Genomic DNA, 21,656 nt, shown 5'->3' with positions numbered 1-21,656 from the left:
CTTTAACATTTTAGACACTCTCCTGTGTGGCTGAACCACACTGACTCCAATTTGTCAGCTTCATCTTAGACCCCAGTCCTAGCCCCACCCCCTTACACATGACTGAGCTTTAGCCTACTCATAAGGAATGTACCCAAGCCAGATAAGTTCCCTATCAACATTTACTCTGCCTTTATCTGATATGAAAACTGAAGAATGCCTTTGCTGATGCAGATAGTGGCCATGAGATCCCTGGTGGGGAGTGCAGATGTGTCTCTCCCTAATAGTCAGATTCTACTTTTAGCTGTGACCCGTTTACATCCACCTGTACCCTTTTCAGCACAGAGTGCAGCTGCAAATGCCTCCGGGCCATCATCAGCCCAATCCTCCCTATATGTAAGTTACCCACAATAATCTTCATAATTGCATTTTATGGAGTTTCCTGCCTCGCTTTTTGGTATCAAATTTTCTTCTCATTTGGGAGGCTATTATTCAATATCTTCACCTTCCAACACTCTTATAAAATGAATCAATCAGGTGTACCTTATAACCTAGAAATATAACCAGCTCTTTATATCCTCAATTACTTTGTCACTTTCAATATTGATTTTGCCTCCTCTTGGCATTGGTCAAGGTGAAGAAGAGAATAATCTCTGGACATGTTATATTGTTTTATCAACGGTGGCTTGAATTAGTTTTTTTTTTTTTTTTTTAATTTGTTTCTCCTTGATATGCCTTTCCACTCCTAATCATGGAAATAAATAGGATGCTATGTGGATATCCTGACCAAAGAATTTTGCTATGAAATTCATGAGATGGGGCATGTATGGCTGTTAGCATAACTGACGCCATCTTGGGCCTTTACAGTTTCTCTTGTCCTTTCACTGACTCTACTCAGGACTGTATTGTGAGTAAATCACTCTCTGTCATCAAGGGCATTGTAGTTAATATATATTGTTTGTTAATCATTAGGAGCAAGTAGCCTCTATGGTCTATTAGTCCCCAAACAATGATAAAAAACTTCAATGACATATTCCCAGGGCCCACGAGACTAGTTATCAATTCATAAACTTTGACTTAGGAATGCACATTCTGTTTCCAAGTACCCACCTCCATCCCCTAGATTAACTATAAAATTATGCCAGTGGCCCCTCGGTAGTGCAGAGTGTAGCTGTGAATGCTTCTGGATCATTGTCTGCCTGATCTTGATCTCACTCTGTAAGTTACCCAACTGACCCATTGATTATATGGCTATGATGCTCAGTTCAGTGGGCACTTTTTGTTCCCTCTGTTGTCCAACAGGGTGAGGCAACTAGTTGTTTAGGTCACAGATTGGGAAGTGGGAGTTGTCAGTTCGGGGAGAGGAGAAAATAGAGGCTGGAAGGAGGCTTATTAGTGGGGGCTGGAAGAGCAGTGAGGAAGTGCTGTTGGAGACTAGTAACAATGCAACTGAGTTACACAGTGGCAGAACAACAGAGAGAATATTGCCTGCAGGAATTTGAATGTAGAAAATGAATTTATGGATCTGGCTAAGGAGAGTGTCAGGTAGCACTGCAAGTGCCATTTGGTTTTGGTTTTTGTTTGTAGGTGCATCTTGTAAGGTGAGGGAAAGGAGAAATGAGTTGAGAGAAATTTTCAGTTTGAAAGTGAATGTAAAAGAAATATAGAACAGCTAAGAATTGCTTGGTTAAAATATAAAACCAATTCGCATTTCCATCCTGTAGAAGATTCTCATGTAAGAAATGATCTATAAATATATATAAATATAAAGTAAATATCTATTTAAATATGAAGTTATAAAACCCCTTGCTAAGATCTCAGAAAGACTAAGGGTGGTGGCTAGTTGACCCCTAATCAGTCAAAGGTTTTCTAAAAATCAAGTGTGTTGTCCCACAGCAGTTTTATATGCTCAAAGTAGATAGAGATCTGTTCCAAAAAGAATTATGTATATCACTTTGGGGGCTTGGCATCAACCCCAATAAGATTCATGAAAATTTGAAGAGAATGATATTGATGCAAACCCTGCCTCCTTGGACCAAAAGGAACAGAAACAGGAAAAGAAAGACCTCTGGAACTTTAATTTTCTATGAAAAATAGAGCAGGCTAAGACAGCTACTCAACGGCAAAAGCAGCTATTTCTATCAAAAATAGAAGACTCCTTAGACAGCAGAATCAAAAAAGTCTGAAGCTGAAGTCAAGATCCAAGAACAATGGATTTGAGAATCACTCCCAGGCTGCAGAACTTGACCCTAATTAAGGAACCTCCCTTGCTCCCAGAGGAGGGAAAGCTGGTGACATGTACCCAATTGTTTTTCAAAATTACAAGAAAATCATGACTGCTATGTGCTTCCCACTCTTAGTCACTTTTTTTTTCTTATATTTAAAAAAAAATTTTAGATTACTTTTATATTTACTGAAATGCTGCAAAGATAATAGAGAATTCCCATATACTCCTCATCTACTTTCCCAAACTATTAACATTATACACAACCATGAAGCATTTGTCACAACTAAGGAACAAATATTGTAATTACAATATAGTAATATAATAATTACACTACTAATAATGAAACTCCACAGTGTTTCATTATTAAATAGTGAAAATTTTCACTATTTCCCCCACTGTCCTAATGTTCTGTTTCAGAATATTCTGCAAGATACCACAGTGCATTCAGTCATCACGACTCTTCAGTTTCCACTGTGATGGTATCTTAGTCTTTGCATCTGATGACCTTGAGAGTTTTCAGGTGTACTTGTCAGGTATTTTGAAGATGAACTGGGGATCTTTGACCCTCTGATTAAGTTTTTCAGTTTTTTTTAATGGACTAGAACCAGCCATCTCTCCAAGGAGCTCTGGTTCCTTCTATTGCTTAATAGAATTAGAAAGCAAGATGTGGGTGTTGAATATTCCCATTGCTCCATTCTTACTTTTTTTTTAACAAGAGTGTTTATTATGGTTATTCTTTCCTCTCTTACCATTGTATACTGTGGTGTGTGACTGGAAGATCATTTGTGTTTCTAGTTCCCAGCTCTTAGAATCAAAAGAAGCTGCACCTGAGGAACTGGACCCGAGGAGCTTCACCCACACTGAACCAGATATTGGTTATGAGATACTGGACTCAAAACCTGATGCTATAATTGGGGTGAGAATTTGGAGTCCTTGGATGTGAGTGAGCATATTTTGCATGTTGAAGGCATGTGAATAATTTGTGTGACCAGAGGTAGACTCATATATTGTTTGATGGTTAAAACATTACGCACACCCCTTTGAAAAGCAGCTCTGCCCCTCCTCCCATGCAGAGATAGAGTCTATTTCTCCATTCCCTTAAAATTGAACTGGGCTTTTGGTGGCAGAAATGTGGTGGAAGTGACATTTTTTGAGTTCCCGAACATAGGCCCTAAGAGTCTTGCAACTGCTGCCTTCATTGTCTTGGAATCCTATGACTTCTTCTTGTGAAGAAGCCCAGCCATCCACACGATCCCAGGTAAGCCCAGACCTCAGCTAACTCACCAGCTGAATGCAGCAACATGAGTGAACCCAGGGGAGCCCAGAAGAATCCAGCCAACAAATAGAATCATGAGAAATGATAATTCACTATGTTTTGGAGTAGTTTGTTAAGAAGAAATGGATAATTAACACAGTACAACTGACTACCAAAAAAAAGATCATATTCTTATTCATCCAATATGTAAGTTCTATTTACCCAAGTCAGGGATTTTGGTAGGCAATAAAATATAGTCAACTGTAATAGCAAGTTAATATCTTAATTTTCTCTTTTCATTTTATAGTATTTTCACTGATGACATATGGAATTAATGCTTTACTGGAAAAGAGTTTTATCAGTAAAAATTTTGAGAATTGTCACAGATTGGCAAGGTATTTGGAGAATTGAAACTTCTGATTCCCCCTCAGATGTCATCATAGAGATACCTACTTACTCCACCTGAAACTAGAGATTAGTTCTCTGGAAGTCAAGGTTAGGACACTGCAGGGTAATTGTGACGGGAAACTGGCAGGCTTATATTGTTCAGTAGAGACAGCAACTTTTTCATGAAGAAAGTTCTATTTACCTCTCCAGATTTACTTCAAATTACTGACCTTGTTTACTCTCTCCTAAACACACTGGCCTTCTGAGTCCATTGAAGATAGTTACCAACCTCTTTTCTTTAGTTGATTCCTAGGTTTTTAATATCTTTACATAGTGTTAATTTGGATTGACATCATTTCGTTAATCTCTTCAACAAACACATATTAAACATAACATTTAATGAACCAGGAATACAACAATGATTACTATATAGCTGATGCCTTTAAAAGAATACAAATGAAAATTTATCATGGAATACTGTCAGTGTAACTTTAGAGGAGGGAATGGGTAGGCTTCTAATATAAATTGGGTGAATTGTAATAAAGACTCTAACTCCATTATTTGACCACTGCTGACAGCTGTTAAACCAAACACCTTTTTTTCCCCTCTGCCCCACATCTGGGCAAACTTATAGGAAGGCCTGAGTGCTTCCTTCTTTGTTATGGGAGGTTCAAGAACACTTTTCCTGGCCACACCCCCTAACCACCATAAAAATCTCAAGCTAGTCTCCTTCCCTTGGTCTCTCAAATCATTTTTTATGAGAGTAGGAGGCCCGCCCACTATCCCCAGAAAGCTGATTATGTAAGTAACAAACATTTTCAAACCTTCTTTGTGCCTGTGTGGTACCATCATTCTCAAGCCAAATTTTGAGAAAGGGTAGCCATCTTGTCTCTAAAGAGTGACCACAAAAGAGATGATCATGAAAGGTAGCCTGGATGATATTTGAACAGCATCTTAAACTGTGTATACTTAGCATGTAGGATTATAATTCTCTTTTTACCTATTTATGTCTTGCCCAGAAGTAACTAATATCCTTAAAGGAAAGAAATTACTCATTCTTGTACCCATATCAACCAGCATGGTACCTGGAATGTAATAGATGTTCAAATACTTTTTGAACACATGAATGGTTTTCAGATGCCAAGAGAGAGCAAGATTTTAAGGAAGAGAGAGTAGTTGAGAGTATGAAGAGAAAAGAGGATAAATAAGAAGTGTATTAAAAAGTAGCTACTGAGTTTGGGAATTTAGAAGTAAATGATCATGTTTTTTCAGAATCCTTTAAAGTGTGATGTGGGCAAAAGTCAGACTGCGAGGGCCAGAGATGGGCAAGTTGAGAAAGTAAATGTTGACTACTGTTTTAGCAAATTGGAATAAAGATTATTCAGGTAAGACTGAAGATAAGCAGAGAGAAGAGGCAGAAAGATAGCATGGCCAGGTGAGGATTTTTAGGAGGGGAATAAGATTAAAAAGTTTTTTGTTTTTTTTTTAACAAACTATGGTTACATCCAGTCAAGCAAAAGAGAGTAAGATAAGACACAAGAAAGAAGAGTTAATTCATAGATTTTGACGGGAAAGGCAAGATGGAAGTTTGGGATTTTAAAAAATGAAGCTAAACTAACAAAGAAAGGTGGGGAGGAGAAAATTGCATGTGGCAGATTTGATCTTGATTAGAAGAAAGTACAACTCAACCAAATATACTCAAACAATGTAAGTACATATGGATATGGATGTGTGTGTCTTTTAGGTGGCTAGGATCAGTAGGACATTGAGGGAGAAAATGCGTAATGGCTTCCTTTGGTGGAAGCAAGGTTATCTGTGGAAGGCCCTGAGGAATGGGGTTTAGAAGGGAAATTAAGGATGTGGTGATGGTTTAGAACACTGGAAAGTAGGAATGGCAGACTCACTGAGCACAGAGAAGTGAAAGCGTTGACAGCACACAAGGCCCACCTTGTGGTGGAGACTAGGACTTTTCAGGGACACTAATCTGCAGAAATGTGACATTTTCCCAGTCTGGATATACCACAAGAATTGGGATCCAGGATCTCAAGGCTATACATATTAGAATCCCCTCCATTTTCACTCAGACTGCAACTAATTTTTCTAACAATTATTATGTCCTGTTTTGCTTTATCCTCTCTCTCCCTCACATTGGTGTTAACCTGGATGGTTTGTCCTGGGCAAGTAAGGCAAGTGAAGATGTGCAGAGAGGTCCCCCTCACAGCTCCTCTTGGACTTGGGTTGTAAAACATAGCTATATAACATTCACTTTAGAACAATTTCTGATTTCTTTAAAAAGAAAGAAATTTTTAAAAGATTGAGTCCAAATACATATTTTTATTAACTTTTGGATCTTCTGAACATTTAATACAATTAAATCAATTACCCATTGAAAGGGAATCACTTTAAAAAGTGGATAAGGGAGGTGGGAGAAGATGGCGGAAGAGTAGGACGTGGAGATCACCTTCCTCCCCACAGATACATCAGAAATACATCTACACGTGGAACTGCTCCTATAGAACACCCACTGAATGCTGGCAGAAGACCTCAGACCTTCCAAAAGGCAAGAAACTCCCCACATACCTGGGTAAGGCAAAAGAAAAAAGAATAAACAGAGACAAAAGAATAGGGATGGGACCTGCACCAGTGGGAGGGAGCTGTGAAGGAGAAAGGTTTCCACACACTAGAAACCCCTTCATGGGCAGAGACTGAAGGTGGCAGAGGGGGAAGCTTCTGAGCCACAGAGGAGAGCACAGACACAGGGGTGCGGAGGGCAAATCGGAGAGATTCCCACACAGAGGATCGGTGCCGACCATCACTCACCAGCCCCGAGAGGGCGGGGGCTGGGAGCTGAGCCTCGGGCTTCAGTCGGATCCCAGGGAGAGGTCTCAAGTTGGCAGCGTGAAAACAGCCTGAAGGGGTTAGTGCACCACAGCTAGCCAGGAGGGAGTCCGGGAGAAGTCTGGAGCTGCCAAAGAGGCAAAAGACTATTTCTTGCCTCTTTGTTTCCTGGTGCGAGAGGAGAGGGGATTAAGTGCGCCGCTTAAAGGAGCTCCAGAAACGGGCTTGAGCTGCGGCTGATTGAGACGCTAAGGCTGCTGCTGCCGCCACCAAGAAGCCTGTGTGCGAGCACAGGTCACTCTCCACACCATCCCTCCCAGGAGCCTGTGCAGCCCGCAACTGCCAGGGTCCCAGGATCCAGGGACAACTTCCCCAGGAGAATGCACGGTGCGCCTCAGGCTGGTGCAACGTTATGCTGGCCTCTGCTGCCGTAGGCTCGCCCCGCATACTCACCCCTCCCTCCCCCCGGCCTGAGTGAGCCAGAGCCCCCAAATCAGCCGCTCCTTTAACCCCGTCCTGTCTGAGCGAAAAGCAGACACCCTCGGGCGACCTATGCGCAGAGACGGGGCCAAGTCCAAAGCTGAACCCCAGGAGCCGTGTGAACAATGAGGAGAGGGGGAGGACTCTTCCAGCAGTCTCAGAAGCAGCGGATTAAAGCTCCATAACCAACTTGAAGTGCCCTGCATCTGTGGAATTCCTAATAGACAGTGAATCATCCCAAGTTGAGGAGGTGGACTTTGGGAGCAAGATATATTATTTTTCCCCTTTTTTTCTTTTTGTGAGTGTGTATGTGTGTGCTTCTGTGTGAGATTTTGTCTGTATAGCTTTGCTTTCACTATTTATCCTAGGGTTCTGACTGTCCCTTTTTTTTTTCTTTTTACTTTAAAGATTTTTTCTAATTAATAATTATTTTTTATTTTAATAACTTTATTTTATCCTACTTTATTTTATCTTCTTCGTTTCTTCCTTTCTTTCTTCCTTTCTTCCGTCCTTTCTTCCTTCCTTCCTTCTTTCCTTCCTTCCTTCCTTCCTTCCCTTTCTATTTTTTCTCCTTTTATTCTGAGCCATGTGGATTAAAGGCTCTTGGTGCTCCAGCCAGGTGTCAGGGCTGTGTCTCTGAGGTGGGAGAACCACCTTCACGACACTGGTCCAAAAGAGACCTCCCAGCTCCACATAATATCAAACGGCAAAAATCTCCCAGAGATCCCCATCTCAACACCAAGACCCAGCTTCACTCAACGACCAGAATGGTACAGTGCTGGACACCCTATGCCCAACAACTAGCAAGACAGGACCACAACCCTATCCATTAGCAGAGAGGCTGCCTAAAATCATAATAAGGCTACAGACACCCCAAAACATACCACCAGATGTGGACCTGCCCACCAGAAAGACAAGATCTAGCTTCATTCCCCCAGAACACAGGCACTAGTCCCCTCAACTAGGAAACCTACTCAACCCACTAAACCAACATTAGCCACTGGAGACAGACACCAAAAACAATGGGAACTACAAACCTGCAGCCTGCAGAAAGAATACCACAAACACAGTAAGATAAGCAAAATGAGAAGACAGAAAAACACAGCAGATGAAGGAAGAAGATAAAAACCCACTGGACCTAACAAATGCAGAGGAAATAGGCAGTCTACCTGAAAAAGAATTCAGAATAATGATAGTAAAGATGATCCAAAATCCTGGAAATAGAATAGAGAAAATGCAAGAAACATTTAACAAGGACCTAGAAGAACTAAAGAGGAAATAAGCAACGATGAACAACACAATAAATGAAATTAAAAATACTCTAGATGAGATCAATAGCAGAATAACTGCGGCAGAAGAACAGATATGTGACCTGGAAGAAAAAAATAGTGGAAATAACTTCTTCTGCAGAGCAGAAGAAAGAAAAAAGAATGAAAAGAACTGAGGACAGTCTCAGAGACCTCTGGGACAACATAAAACGCACCAACATTCGAATTATAGGGGTCCCAAAAGAAGAAGAGAAAAAGAAAGGGAATGAAAAAATATTTGAAGAGATTATAGTTGAAAACTTCCCTAATATGGGATAGGAAATAGTTAATCAAGTCCAGGAAGCACAGAGAGTCCCATACAGGATAAATCCAAGGAGAAACATGCCAAGACACATATTAATCAAACTGTCAAAAATTAAATACAAAGAAAACAAATTAAAAGCAGCAAGGGAAAAACAACAAATAACACACAAGGGAATCCCCATAAGGTTAACAGCTTATCTTTCAGCAGAAACTCTGCAAGCCAGAAGGGAGTGGCAGGACATATTTAAAGCAATAAAGGAGAAAAACCTACAACCAAGATAACTCTAACCAGCAAGGATCTCGTTCAGATTTGATGGAGAAATTAAAACCTTTACACACAAGCAAAAGCTGAGAGAGTTCAGCACCACCAAACAAACTTTACAACAAATGCTAAAGGAACTTCTCTAGGCAAAAAACACAAGACAATGAAAAGACCAACAAGAACAAACTCGAAACAATTAAGTAAATGGTAATAGGAACATACATATCAATAATTACCTTAAATGTAAATGGATTAAATGCTCTCACCAAAAGACACAGACTGGCTGAATGGATACAAAGACAAGACCCATATATATGCTGTCTACAAGAGACCCACTTCAGACCTAGGGACACTTACAGGCTAAAAGTGAGGGGATGGAAAAAGATATTCCATGCAAATGGAAATCAGAAGAAAGCTGGACTAGCAATTATCATATCAGACAAAAATAGACTTTAAAATAAAGACTATTACAAGAGACAAAGAAGGACACTACATAATGATCAAGGGATTGATCCATGAAGAAGATATAACAATTGAAAATATTTATGCACCCAACATAGGGGCACCTCAATATATAAGGCAAATACTAACAGCCATAAAAGGGGAAATCGACAGTAACACAATCATAGTAGGCAACTTTAACACCCCACTTTCACCAATGGACAGATCATCCAAAATGAAAATAAATAAGGAAACATAAGTTTGAAATGATACATTAAACATGATGGACTTAATTGATATTTATAGGATATTCCCTCCAAAACCAACAGAATACACATCTTTCTCAAGTGTTCATGTAACGTTCTCCAGGATAGATCTTATCTTGGGTCACAAATCTAGCCTTGGAAAATTTAAGAAAATTGAAATTGTATCAACTATCTTTTCGGACCACAACGCTATGAGACTAGATATCCCTTACTGGAAAGATCTGTAAATAATACGAACACATGGAGGCTAAACAATACACTACTTAATAACAAAGTGATGACTGAAGAAATCAAAGAGTAAATCAAAAAGTACCTAGAAACAAATGACAATGGAGACACGATGACCCCAAACCTATGGGATGCAGCAAAAGCATTACAAAGAGGGAAGTTTATACCAATACAATCCTACATTAAGAAACAGGAAACATCTCGAATAAACAACCTAAGTTTTCACCTAAAGCAATTAGAGAAAGAAGAACAAAAAACCACCAAATTTAGCAGTAGGAAAGAAATCATAAAGATCAGATTAGAAATAAATGAAAAAGAAATGATTGAAACAATAGCAAAGATCAATAAAACTAAAAACTGGTTCTTTGAGAAGATAAACAAAATTGATAAACCATTAGCCAGACTAATCAAGAAAAAAAGGGAGAAAACTCAAATCAATAGAATTAGAAATGAAAAAGGAGAAGTAACAACAGACACGGCAGAAATACAAAAGATTATGAGAGATTAATACAAGCAACTCTATGCCAATAAAATGGACAACTGGGAAGAAATGGACAAATTCTTAGAAATGCACAACCTGCTGAGACTGAACCAGAAAGAAATAGAAAACATGAACAGACCATTCGCAAGCACTGAAATTGAAACTGTAATTAAAAATCTTCCAACAGGGCTTCCCTGGTGGCGCACTGGTTGAGAATCCGCCTGCCGATGCAGGGGACACGGGTTCGTGCCCCGGTCTGGGAAGATCCCACATGCCGCGGAGTGGCTGGGCCCGTGAGCCATGGCCGCTGAGCCTGCGCATCCAGAGCCTGTGCTCCGCAACGGGAGAGGCCACAAGAGTGAGGCCCGCATACCACAAAAAAAAAAAAAAAAAAAATCTTCCAACAAACAAAAGCCCAGGACCAGATGGCTTTACAGGTGAATTCCATCAAACACTTAGAGAAGAGCTAACACCTATCCTTCTCAAACTCTTCCAAAAGATAGCAGAGGGAGGAACACTCCCAAATTCATTCTATGAGGCCACCATCACCCTGATACCAAAATGAGACAAAGAAGTCACAAAGAAAGAAAACTACAGGCCAATATCACTGATGAACATAGATGCAAAAATCCTCAACAAATTACTAGCAAACAGAATCCAACAGCATATTAAAAGGATCATACACTATGATCAAGTGGAGTTTATTCCAGGCATGCAAGGATACTTCAATATACATAAATCAGTCAATGTGATCCACCATATCAACAAATTGAAGGAGAAAAGCCATATGATCTGCTCACTAGATGCAGAGAAAACTTTGACAAAATTCAACACCCATTTATGATAAAAATCCTGCAGAAAGTAGGCACAGAGGGAACTTTCCTCAACATAATAGAGGCCATATATGACAAACCTACAGCCAACATCATCCTCAATGGTGAAAAACTGAAACCATTTCCACTAAGATCAGGAACAAAACAAGGTTGCCCACTCTCACCACTCTTATTCAACATAGTTTTGGAAGTTCTAGCCACAGCAATCAGAGAAGAAAAAGAAACAAAAGGAATCCAAATTGGAAAAGAAGAAGTAAAGCTGTCACTGTTTGCAGATGACATGATACTATACATAGAGAATACTAAGGATGCTACCAGAAAACTACTAGAGCTAATCAATGAATTTGGTAAAGTAGCAGGATACAAAATTAATGCACAGAAATCTCTGGCATTCTTATACACTAATGATGAAAAATCTGAGAGTGAAATTAAGAAGACACTCCCATTTACCACTGCACCAAAACAAATAAAATATCTAGGAATAAACCTACCTAAGGAGACAAAAGACCTGTATGCAGAAAATTATAAGACACTGATGAAAGAAATTAAAGAGGATACAAATAGATGGAGAGATATACCATGTTCTTTGACTGGAAGAATCAACATTGTGAAAATGATTCTACTACCCAAAGCAATCTACAGATTCAATGCAATCCCTATCAAACTACCACTGGCCTTTTGTACAGAACTAGAACAAAAATTTCACAATTTGTATGGAAACACAAAAGACCCCGAATAGCCAAAGCAATCTTGAGAACGAAAAATGGAGCTGGAGGGCCAGGCTCCCTGACTTCAGACTCTACTACAAGGCTACAGTAATCAAGACAGTATGGTAGTGGCACAGAAACCGACATATAGATAAATGGAATAGGATAGTAAGCCCAGAGATAAATTCACACACATATGGTCACCTTGTCTTTGATAAAGGAGGCAAGAATATACAGTGGAGGAAAGACAGCCTCTTCAATAAGTGGTGCTGGGAAAACTGGACAGCTACATGTAAAAGTATGAAATTAGAACACTCCCTAACACCATACAAAAATATAAACTCAAAATTGGTTAAAACCTAAATGTAAGGCCCGACACTATCAAACTCTAAGAGGAAAACATAGGCAGAACACTCTATGACATAAATCACAGCAAGATCCATTTTGACACACCTCCTAGAGAAATGGAAATAAAAACAAAAATAAACAAATGGGACCTAATGAAACTTAAAAGCTTTTGCACAGCAAAGGATACCATAAACAAGACCAGAAGACAACCCTCAGAATGGGAGAAAATAGTTGCAAATGAAGCAAATGACAAAGGCTTAATATCCAAAATTTATAAGCAACTCATGCAGCTCAGTAACAAAAAAACAAAAAAAACCCTAATCCAAAAATGGGCAGAAGACCTAAATAGACATTTCTCCAAAGAAGATATACAGATTGACAACAAACACATGGAAGGATGCTCAACATCATTAATCATTAGAGAAATGCAAATCAAAACTGCAATGAGATATCATCTCACACCAGTCAGAATTGCCATCATCAAAAAATCTAGAAACAATAAATGCTGGAGAGGGTGTGGAGTAAAGGGAACACTCTTGCACTGTTGGTCAGAAAGTAAATAGATAGAGCCACTATGGAGAACAGTATGGAGAGGTTCCTTAAAAAACTACAAATAGATTTACCATACGACCCAGCAATCCCACTACTGGGCATATACCCTGAAAAAAACCTTAATTTAAAAAGAGTCATGTACCAAAATATTCATTGCAGCTGTATTTACAATAGCCAGGACATGGAAGCCACCTAAGTGTCCATCAACAGATGAATGGATAAAGAAGATGTGTCACATATATACATTGGAATATTACTCAGCCATAAAAAGAAACGAAATTGAGTTATTTGTAGTGAGGTGGATGGACCTGGAGTCTGTCATACTGAATGAAGTAAGTCAGAAGGAGAAAAACAAATACCATATGCTAACTCATATATATGGAGTCCAAAAAAAAAAAATCATAAAGAGACTAGGGGTAGGACTGGAATATAACAGAGACCTACTAAAGCATGGACTTGAGGATATGGGGATGGGGAAGGGTAAACTATGAGGAAGTGAGAGAGTGGCATGGACATATATACACTACCAAACATAGGGTGGATAGCTAGTGGGAAGCATCCGCATGGCACAGGGAGATCAGCGAGGTGGTTTGTGACCACCTAGAGGTGTGGGATAGGGAGGGTGGGAGGGAGGTAAATGCAAGAAGGAAGAGATATGGGAACATATATATATGTATAACTGATTCACTTTGTTGTAAAGCAGAAACTAACACACCACTGTAAAGCAATTATACTCCAATAAAGATGTTTTAAAAAAAAGTGAATAAGGAATATACTGAAGTAAGAATATTCCAGAAAAATGAAACCTGAAGACATACATTCACACATCTGGCAATGATTCATAATTGAATATTATTTTCTCTGTAGTTTTGATGGTTTACATCAACCGCATTTCCAAACTAAAAGTAGCTGAGTAATATTACTAACACCATCACTTTATCCTAGCTCCATACGTGCAGAATAAAAGATTTTAATTACAATTCACTCTGGTAGCATTACACAGGAAATTTCAATAAAAGTGCTGAATGAAAATAATCACCCATGGAGCCTTAGGCTGGAAAGGAAATCTCTCTCTCTCTTTATAAAGTGTTTCTAATAGATATGTGTGAGAAGCAGCTTGGAGGATGAGACCATTTTCTTATATGACTATATTAGTATCTTTCAGAAACAGTATAAATTTTTGAAACAAGAAGGAGGCTGAAATTTTCCATGATGAAAGATATTAAATACAAACTTCTTGTCTTAGGAAATTCACCCAAGAGTATATGAATAGAGATAGTATGTTTCAGATACTTTCTGACTCTGACAAACTCATATTGATCAAAAGGTATGGTGAATTTGACACAGTCCTTTGCCATGTTATGCTCAGTTCTGGTAACTGAAGAATAGCACTGTAGATTCACTATATATCCACAATACACTGTGACTGATGCACAAGCCCAAATAAAACAAGTGGTGAACACATATGTGCCTAAGACTTAAGGTACAGGGTTTCTTTCTAATACCAGACAAAAGAAAGCCATTTCAACAGAGATTCCAACCTTTAGTGTATAAAATGAAAGTGGATGATTTTTTAAAAATTCTTATTCACAAAGTCACCCCAAAGAAATTCTGATCCACTAGGTTTTGGGTAGGGTACTTAAATCTACATATGTAGAAAATACCCATTGTGATTCTTGTGCAGATATTATAAGGATGACATTTTAACCAAGATTTTAGGAGAGAGCTGGCACCATCATTTTCTTGGTTTTAATTGATTAAGCCTCTACTCTGTTAAGTGAGACCCTCACTACTTCAATCTTTTCATTGGCAGAGTGAAGAGGAGCAATTGAAAAAAAAAAAGATTTACACAAGGCAAGAATTATATGTCAATTCCATTTTTGGCAGTTACACTGCTATTCTCAAATTTTAATTCCAGAGCCAAAGCCAAAGGCATGGGTCCAAGCTCCAGGAAAAGCCAATATGTGGGAAGAACTGTGTTTGGCTTCATAAACACCAGTTCCACCATGTCTGTGTCTTTGGAGTGAGGTGAAGAGGTGAGGGCCTGGCTCCCAGTTATGCCTGAGGCACACTGTTCAGCCTGTCTCCCAAAGCCACATTGCCATTTTCATTCTTGCCCTTAGCAGCACTCTGAACTCCAAAAGAGATTTTTAACCAGCCTTTCCTCATCAAAATTCATTCTGTGCTTTGTTTTTCCCAGCCCTTGATGACAGTGTCATAAGCTTATCAGATGAACCAGTTCTTCCTAACTCTAACACAAAGCATGGCAGACTTACATGTGTTCTTCCTTTCTTATAATATTTACTCCATCCTAAATAAGTGGTTAATGCTGCAAATCTCAGGCCCCTTGGAAGACTGATGAAGTACATATTTGGACTCAAGAGACAGCTAGATATTCCTAAAATCATAGGGTTTGCCATGGCAAACAACCTCCTCCTCATCTACTCACTACTCGCCTTTATCCTCAGCCTTTCCTCCTCCCCCCAAACCATCTAGTGCCTAGGCATTGCAATCACTGACCTCCCTTCCCCATACTCTCTCAGGCTTCATTAGCCTAAGGAAAGGCACCTTTATTTAAACAATAGATCCCTTGCTACAAATTAAGAAAATAGGGAGCATGGAAGCTTGAGAACTCTGTAGCATATAAATCGAGGTGTAAAGAAGTGTAGAAATAGGGCTGTTAAATATGGAAGTTGATTTGGAAAACATATTACAGTCTAATAGAGTCTGTCTTTCTTTACTTTTCTACCCTCACAAGGCCAGAAATTGCTTTAAAACAAAGAAGGGAAAAAAGGCAGCCCTAGAAGCAAAGGAAATAAAGATACAATTCTATTTTTTTTAATTGAAGCATTTTATTTTTTTAATGCAATAATTGTTCTTGTTAAGTATAAATTCTTACTGGACGTATTCGTTAGCCAATTTCTAAATGTGGCCATAAAAACAAGAGGCTCTAAATAGGAAAAAAATACTAAATACTTTCTATACTTAATAGAGAAACTGATCTTTATTATTTAGGAGAGAAGGAAATATGTTTGACCAAGATAACCTTCCTGTTGCTGGATCAATAGAAAATGAGTGAGGATTTTTACATAATGAGTACTCTGAAAGCCATAATTTCAGAGCACTTAGCTAATTTGTAGTACCCTAGTATTCTTTCCTTCTTAATAAACAAACAAAAAAACCACAAAGAAACAAACAAAACAGTGGAAAGCTCTCACTGCAGTTAACATCAGGACTCTTTTCTGCACCTGTCTCTGTGACAAGTGGTAGAATTAAGCATGTGTTTTCTTATTTTCTTTAACAATATGATAGTTAAGAGAAAGCTAACTAATTCAATTCTATCTTCAAAACAGGATGGCTAATCATTAAAAACCATCACCAGGGCTTCCCTGGTGGCGCAGTGGTTGAGAATCCGCCTGCCGATGCAGGAGACACGGGTTCGTGCCCTGGTCCGGGAAGATCCCACATGCCGCGGAGCAACTAAGCCCGTGAGCCATGGCCACTGAGCCTGTGCGTCCGGAGCCTGTGCTCCGCAACGGGAGAGGCCACAACAGTGAGAGGCCCGCATACCACAAAAAAAAAAAAAAAAAAAAGAAAAAAAAAAAAAAAAAAAAAAAAAAAACCCATCACCAGAATATAATGTCTCCACTTCTGAACAACCATTGGTATACTGCAAACCCATTCTGACCACTTCACATGTTTCATGGCCAGAATCTCATCTTCGTAGCCTGGTATGGCTAGTAATATCTATGCTAACCTACACTTTCTAGCATTGAAATGCTTTAACCAGACAGTTCACAATTATTTCTCATGTTTTTGATGCAAAAAATCACATTATATTAAATATAAATAAAATTCTAGTAAGCCTAATTTTCAGACATAAAAAAGGAATTTTTTAATATATAAGAAGCTTATAACTCCCTGCTATGGACTTGTGTCTCCCTAAAATTCATATATTGAAGCCCTAACCCCCAATGTGACAGTATGTGGAGATTGAGCTTATAGGGAAGTAATCAAGGTTAAATAAAGCCATAAGGGTGAAGTCCTAAGCTTATAGGTTTATAGGATCCTTTAGAAGAGACCAGAGAGCACTCTCTTTCCACCATGTGAAGGACACACCAAGAAAGTAGCTGTCTACTACTAGCTACAAGCCAGAAAAGAAGCTCTCACCAGAAAAATGAATCAGTTGCCACTTTGATCTTTGACTTCCCAACTTACCAAACTTTGAGAAATAAATGTCTATTGTTTAAGCTCACCAGTCTGTGGTATTTTATCATAGTAGTCTGCTAAGCCATTCCTGTTATCACCATTCCTGCCACCCTATCTCAGGACACAACACCCAGTTTTCTGCCATACTTTCTATCTTCTTTCCTTAATTTATTCTTATTCTTAGCACATATTATCATTTAACTTATAATAAAAGTATATAAAGTTTATCCCATTTATTTTGTCTTCCCTTGTTAGAATGTAAGTTGCATGAGGGAAGGGATTTTTTTCTGCTTTATTCACTGCCATACCTCCAACACCTAGAAGTGTGACTTATCTTCTTGTTCTTTGAGCAGTAACCTTTAAAATGCTGGAGAATATTGAACTCAGCCTAGAAACTCAGGAAAGACAAGCGACAGTATATAAATGAAGAACCCAAACAAATTAAAAATTAAATTTTATATTAATTAAAATTAGAACACAAAGGATTTAAACCTGGTGTAAAAGGATTGTGTAAATGTAGTGTTGCAGCAAAAAGTAACTTTATTAGCCTTCCATAAATTGACATAACATACCTTACAATTTTAGGTTTAAATTTTGTAAGCACAAATTACAAAGAATATTTAATTCAGGAATTTTCAATACATTAGACTGTGGTCAGTCTAAGACAGCAAGATGTATTATTTGCTTTACAGGAGGGTAAATAATTTGAAATAATGGACACAAATCCATTTAAGCATAATAGTTAACTTATTTCAGTTTATTTCCATGTAAATTGGTTGTTATATGCTGAGTCAGTGCAAAGGATTATTTAAAAGATAATTAAATGCATTGAAAAATATAAAAATATGTGTGACATATTAGATGTTACGATTTTTAACTAAAAATCTTAAGATTGTGCAAGCCTTGCTTAACTCCCTATTGAAAATCTGGCAACAAAATCAATGCCAAAAAACATATTTTACATTGAATTAGACGATCATCCACAGAATTCAGAACTTGCATTTCTAGGCATATGTATGTTCAAAAACATACTAATATATTTTGGTAACCACTAAATGTCAAACATTATCCATACAGGGTATTAACACATTAATGTTTTCATTAAAAAAGAGAGATTTCTTTCCTCATTACATTACACGTTTATACAATAGAGATCTGTCACATAAATTACTGCAAAGTAATTCAAGTTAGACTTTATAACACTTGAATCATATAATCAGGGGAAAATAACCTTTAAAATGAAAGACAAATGGTAAAATTTAAGGGCATTTAATTTGCATAAATGTAATGTTAACAATCTTTTTCCTGGTTACACACCTTATAGTTAATTTATATATGTCACTCTATTAGGTCCTTAACTGGTCTTATAGGTCAGTTTTAATTTTTCCCAATTTTATTTTACCATAATAAGTAACATGAAAGTAATTTATCATATACAAAAATAAGGTAATCTCATAAAACTAATTCATCATGACTAGAAACAGTCTAGCATCAGTACCATATTATAGTTCTTCTGTTATTAATGTCTGCTTTGAAATAAACGTTTATGTTTTAGAATCTTGTGTGTCTGAAACTCATATTCAGTTATTGAGCTCTGAAAACTCAATTCCAGGGTTTCCTACAGGTCTAGTCAATGGGATCTTAGTATGCAGGATAAGGCTTAGAACAAAGGGTTATTTATGGTACACGTTTTGGTCTTCCTTTACTTTGAATATAATAACATTTGATACCAAAGTTATTAGCTTTTAAGTTTTATCCATTAGATGTCTACTATAAACACTGAAATGCATTCAAATACATCTTCTCATACATCTATGTGTCAGCTTTGCTAATAAAATAGAAGAAACCATCCACTGATTACCTGTAGTGATTTTAATGCCATCTACAGTCCATAATATCTAACAAATTAGAAAATGCCTACAGTGCATGCATTAGACTAGATTTGCACACAAATACATCAATTTATACATAGCAAAATATATTTCTTTCTTAACTTCCCTTGACTCATGTTTATGTGCCAATGACCAATGACCAATGGATTAGAGATTGTGAATGTCGCCACCATCCACCACTGGAAAAAGTTAATCAGAAAAGGAGAGTGAAATTCCTCTTTTAAAGGAAATTTTACTTCTAATTATTACTTCCACATTTTCTTGGAACAGTATTTGATGGGAAGAAAAGTTGGCTTCACTCATTTCAATCCAAATTAGTGATGAAAGGACTGAAGCTTCCTGTGGGACAAAAACTACCCTTTGTAGTTCATGTCAATCAGAATTGACATGGCTGAATAAGTTATGAGAATTTGAAATGTTTATTATTCCCCTTTCATTTTATTACATTGTCTGCCTAGAACTCAATGGTAAAAATAAGGGCCATGTGAATGTTTACTACACATTTGCTGGGAACCATTACATCACACGGCAGATATTAGAATTTACTCTTACAGATGTTCTCAAAAACACCTAAATTATGAGTCTTTTAATTTTGTTTTCAGACTACTTCTTAAACTCACTTTAAAGTACTTGGCTTTTCATTAACTGGTAGTTTCTAGAACAGTTAAAATGCCTTAAGACTAAAGTGTGCATCTACATCTATCTTTGAAAGTGATATTTCTTCATAGGTAAATCAAATTGTTAGATAAAAATATGAAATTATATAATTGTATGTGATTGAAAATATATGTAGAAACATGAAAACAATAACTTATACAAGTCAGCCTGGACTATGATATTTATTTGGCAATACCCTGTTGTTTTAGTGGGTTTAAAAATAATCACTTACCTAAGCTCCCTTCTAACAAAAGAAAAAAAAGCATTCTAAGGAGACATATCTATCTATAGGGATATAGATAGATGTATTATATTATATTGACTATCACTCTGAAATAGGAAAGTCCCAAACTACTATAGTTAATCCTATATTGGAAAAGTACAAAGCTATTCTACTGGTGATATTTTCTTTGCTAAAAATTGTATTCGTGAAAAAAAACATAAAATGTCAACTTCCACATTCTCCGGTTCCAAAAAAACTAAAGCTGAAAATGGAAACTTTTATGGGGTGGGAATGTGGAAATTAGGGCTATAAGGTCTATAAGCATTTCCAATATTCACAGCAAAACAGACTAATGTCAAGGACATGGTTTCGCTGGGATACTACTCATGTTGAAAACATTCCTGAAGACATCCATGCATGGAAAGGTATGGAGAAGAATGGTTTCTAGTTTGTCATTTGTTTTTGCTTGACTTACTTTCTGTGAATTTCATAATCATATTGCATGAAGTAACATATAAGCTTATTGATATTTAATGGCTTTTTTGGTTAGGGAAAATGGCACACTTGCTAAGTTGTTTTTATGTATTAGTTACAGATGATCCTGCATTTTTACAAATGGCTTGCAAATGTTCTAAATCTCTTATCATATGACAAAATATTTCTCACTTTTACAAATGAAATACAACAAACTGAATTAACACAAAATACTTTGGTATGAAAAAAGGAAATAAATTCATGTTTAGCTTTCAGTACACTAAAACTAAATGCATACTGATTTTTATAAAATAACTATACAATAACCTACAAAATGAACTTGCTTACTAACAAAGATTAGATAAAATTGTTGGCAAACCTTGAGCAGCGGTTATGTGGTTACTAAGTCACATCACACTTATTTTAGTAGAGGTCATTTGTAGGATCTACACAACAAAAAATGTTGTGAAAATACTTGAGTATGGCCTCTTCGGGGCAGTTGCTAAAGAAAAGAGCTGTACTGCAGCAAGAGTCTCATATTTCACTGTGGTCACTGAGTTTGCTCAAATTCTGAAATGGAAGGGGAAGAAATTAGCACTTGCTACTTACTTAACCCTTAAGTTGATATCATAGTCAAAGAACAGTAGTAACTGAAGCAACTTGTCCAGCCAAGCTAAGAAAATGGATATTCTCTGAGGCATCAGAGTATAGAAGTTTAAAGCTCCACGTCCTAGGTCAGACTGCTGACTTTGAAACTGGCTCTACCACTTACAAATGGTATAACTTCCCTGGACCTCAGTTTCCTTATTTCTAAAAATAGGTTCAATAATAGTATCTACTTCATGAGGTGTGGCAAATTTAGTGAAGTAACATAGGTAAAGCTCTTAGCACATTCCTGGAACATAATGAGCACACAGTGAATGTTAGGTATATAACAGTAGTAGTAGTAGCAGCAGCAGCGGCAGCAGCAGTAATAGTAGCAGTAGAAATGATAATAATAACAATAATGTTATTAATATTTTGTAAATACGTACAGTTCTAGTTGCACATAATAGGGATGACTCAGAGATAGCAAATGCTGTTCCAAGGATAAGGAAAGGCCAAACAATTCAAAATCAAAGAAAAATTATGGGAAATCAAAGTTCTAGGAACAGTTTTAAAACTAACCATACAGCCCAGTATTGGAAGATAACTTTGACACTTCAGACCATGCGAGTGTTGGGCTCTGCAAATAGTATTTCCAAAGATGGCAATATGAGCTTAGAGTAAAGGGTATGAGAGCAGCAAAAAGCTATAAGGCTATATTTAGAGTTTTTGCATATGACAGGGGTGGATTCCAATTCCCA

At 37.5% G+C, this 21,656-nt stretch overlaps 1 protein-coding gene across 1 annotated transcript in view; it reads right to left on the bottom strand.

Moving 5' to 3' along the window:
* Window positions 1-20,844: 20,844 nt before the first annotated feature.
* The window catches only part of SLC26A7 (solute carrier family 26 member 7), a 177,658-nt gene continuing 176,846 nt past the window's right edge, over window positions 20,845-21,656 (bottom strand). Inside the window, exon 18 of the mRNA XM_059043462.2 lies at window positions 20,845-20,880. Within this exon, the coding sequence (XP_058899445.1) occupies window positions 20,845-20,880 (36 nt within the window). The remainder of the gene's footprint in view (window positions 20,881-21,656) is intronic.

Source organism: Kogia breviceps, chromosome 17 (genome assembly GCF_026419965.1).
Source record: "Kogia breviceps isolate mKogBre1 chromosome 17, mKogBre1 haplotype 1, whole genome shotgun sequence".
In the NCBI taxonomy this organism is placed as follows: domain Eukaryota; kingdom Metazoa; phylum Chordata; class Mammalia; order Artiodactyla; family Physeteridae; genus Kogia; species Kogia breviceps.
This window is presented reverse-complemented; position numbering and strand designations above follow the sequence as displayed.